General features: G+C 63.9%; 1 protein-coding gene across 1 annotated transcript in view; it reads left to right on the forward strand.

Moving 5' to 3' along the window:
• The window catches only part of VOLCADRAFT_86457 (uncharacterized protein), a gene marked incomplete at both ends in the record, with an annotated part of 21209 nt that overhangs the window by 6705 nt on the left and 11280 nt on the right, over nucleotides 1-3224 (forward strand). Inside the window, 5 exons of the mRNA XM_002945906.1 lie at nucleotides 81-588; nucleotides 1133-1227; nucleotides 1464-1579; nucleotides 1910-2473; nucleotides 2603-2679. Coding sequence (XP_002945952.1) covers nucleotides 81-588; nucleotides 1133-1227; nucleotides 1464-1579; nucleotides 1910-2473; nucleotides 2603-2679 — 1360 coding nt within the window. The remainder of the gene's footprint in view (nucleotides 1-80; nucleotides 589-1132; nucleotides 1228-1463; nucleotides 1580-1909; nucleotides 2474-2602; nucleotides 2680-3224) is intronic.

The following is a 3224-nucleotide window of genomic DNA, read 5'->3' on the forward strand; positions in this document are numbered from 1 at the left end:
CTTCTTCCTTCCCAGCCACCAACCACTAACCACCAATCCATAACCCCCCAACCAACCCAACGGCCGCCTGCCTCCTTCAGACGCCGACTGGGATCGGGAGCTGTTCCGCCACCATAAGGCCTGCATTGAAACCCTGGAGTCCCTGCAGCCCACCTCCCAGGCACATTCAGACCGCATGTCCCTGGGGGGCGTAGGGGGAGGGGGGGGAGCGGCAACTGGACACGCGGGGCATGTCACGGAGACAGGGTTAGCTGCGCCGCGTGCCTCACTGCCCCCCGGTGTCATATTGGGCTCGGGGCTGCAGCCGCCCGGAGGCGGCGGAGGCGGCGTTGGCAACGCCAGCGGGCTGAGCAGCGCGCGCTGCGGCCTGACGCCGCACCGCATCTCCGTCGGCGGCAATGACGACCCGGCCGTGACTGCTGGAGGCGGCGGCGGCGGCAGTGGCGGCGGCGGCGGCGGCGTAGGGTCAGTGGCAGGAGCAGCAGCCGGAGGAGGTGCAGGAGGCGGGCTGGGAGAGCGCGGAGGTGGCTCGCAGGACAACAGCCGGCAGCTCAAGTTGGCTTGCGAGGTCAAGCACCCTGATGCAACGTAAGGGGGTGCACGGGGGGCTACAGAGCCCTGACTGAGGCACGACACGCTTTCCGGGACTCCCCCCCCTCCACCACCATTAACTTCCATCTCACCTCACCTCGCCTCCCCTCATCCAGGAGGGGCCGCACTCCCGCTCTCACACACTCTCTCCCTACCTCGTCTCCCTACCTCGCTGCTCCACCACCCCCCCCCCGCCATCTCCGCGGGCTCTGGCAGTTGCTGCCCTCACCAGGGTTTGTCTTTAAAAAAACACTCTCCCTGGAGTATCCGTCGTTATCTCTGGTATTAGCATCGCTCGTCTGCAGTTCGACCTCCGCCCTGGACGCCTCCCACTCCCCACTCCCGCATCTAATCCTCGTTCACGTGGGGCATGTTGCACCGTGTGTCCATCACCCCAACCCACCTGCTGCAACTCCGCCGACACCGCCACAATATATCCAACGGCCTCGCACGACCGCTTCCTGGCCCTTCCTTCCCCCCGCTTACACGTGCGACGTACATACATGCATGGAAACGCATGCAAACGCACGTGTGTTTGCAGGCTTGGCGGCATACCCAGCGCTGCGGAGTTCGCCGACTGGACTCGATACACTCGTCTGGGAGTACTGTACCGCGGATTGAGGGTGCGAATGGGAGGTGAGCTGTGCTGTCGGAAGGGGGGGGGGAGCCAGCTGTCACCTCATCAGGCGGCTTGTGATAGCTGTGCATCGCAGAACATATACACATACATACATACATACATACATACATACATACATACATACATACATACATACATACATACATACATACATACATACATACATACATACATACATACATACATACATACATACATACACTGTCTGTGTCTGTCTGTCTGTCTGTCGCAGTGGCCACGGGTGTCACCGACGCCATCACCTCCCACGCCATCACCCAGCGGATGGAGTACAGCGGGGAGGTGTACCGCAGGGTGCAGGCGGTGGCGGACCTGCCGCATGGGGGCCAGGTGGGGGGCTGTGTGTGTGTGTGTGTGTGTGTGTGTTGGGGGGGGGAGCTGTGAGGGGATCGAGGGGAGGGAGGGCAGAGGCAACCGCAGCAAGCAGGGTGGGGATGTACAGGCTGCCCATGATGTGCGGGGACCCCCCGGCATAGCGACCCTAGCTACTGGGGCCTTAGATACCAGTATGAGTGAAAAAAACGTAGGGTGGCGACGGGCGATGAGAGTCGTTAGGGGAGCAACCGCCCTAACCGCTGAGGATAGCGTTATTGCCGTTTACTGGCAGTTGTCGACGGGAATGTTAACTCCAACCGACCGACACCGCCGCCGCCGCCGCAGGTCCTGCTCGACGCCCACACCTTCAATGCCATTCACAACAACCTCAACGACCTCGGCATCCGTGCCGTACAGATCCTTACGCGCGACAAGCGCAGCAGCACCAACGGCGCGCACGCCGCGTTTCCCGGAGGCCCTCGTCGCAACGACCGCCGCCGGGGCTCCCGCTCCGTTCGGCAGCGGCAATCCCTGGACCTTGCCTTCGCTCCGGAAGCAGCGGAACCAGCGCGCCTCGGCATATTGCACCGCGGCGGCGGCGCCGCCGGTACGGATGGCGACGAGGACGGCGGTGCCGCCGCAGCGGCGGTGGCTGTAGCTGCCGCCGGCAGCGGCTGCAGCGGCAACGGACTGAGCGCCGCCACCTCCGGTCGTACGATGTCCATTGGCGGCAGCTGGATGCGCAATGCCGGTGGAGGTGGCGGAGGCAACGGCGGCGGTGGCGGTGGCGGTATCGCCGTCACGCCGCTCAACTCGATAATGTCCGTAGTGGGCAGCCGGTTGGGCATCATGTCGCCTCCTTTCGCGCGGGGCTCCTCCCCGACGATGCGCCAGTCAGCGGGACCGGAGGTACGGCACAGCAGTGTAAACACGGCAAACACGGGCGTGTGTGAACTAGGCTTCTGCGGTCTAGGAAACATCCCCCCGTAGAAAAACCCTAACACGCAATGTACGGCAAAGCTCGCCACCGCCACACAGCCCAGGCGTGTGATCAGCGCAGCATATGAGGCCGTCCCTTCTCCCCCAGCGGCGCTTGCAGTCGTGTCGCCGTCGAGGTAACGTTATGGTCACGTGTGTTCACTTGCCATTCCTTTAATCCCCGTGTCGTACTTCATCTCCCCCTGCAGCCCTCCGCGCGCTCCTCCTTCCTGGGGAGCCGTACAAGTCCTGGCCATGGGAACCACCACATCCATCACCCTAAGCAGCACAATCACCCCAACAGTAACAACAACAATAACAACAATAACAATAACAATATCAGCAGCGGCAACAGTACCAAGTTACAGCTCCAACGCAGTAGCGGCGGCGCCGGCGGGATCGCCAGCGCTGCCGGCGGCGGCGACACCCGCAGCGGGGTGCTGCCGACGGCGGATGGGCCCAGCAGCCTCGGCGGCGCCAGCAGCTGCAGCGGCGGCCCGCCTGGGGGACGTGCGTTGATGATAATGGGAAGCGGAAGCGGTGCCTCCATAGGGGCCCGTACGCTGGCGGGCCTTGGGGCTAGCGGAGGCGGGGTTTCCGGGGCGGCGGCGCCGCCGCCGAGCCCCGCCAGCATCCGGCCGCGGCTGTCCAGCGCCACCGGCATGTACGGCGGTCCTATCAG

This window comes from Volvox carteri (genome assembly GCF_000143455.1).
Source record: "Volvox carteri f. nagariensis unplaced genomic scaffold VOLCAscaffold_1, whole genome shotgun sequence".
NCBI classification, from domain to species: Eukaryota; Viridiplantae; Chlorophyta; class Chlorophyceae; order Chlamydomonadales; family Volvocaceae; genus Volvox; species Volvox carteri.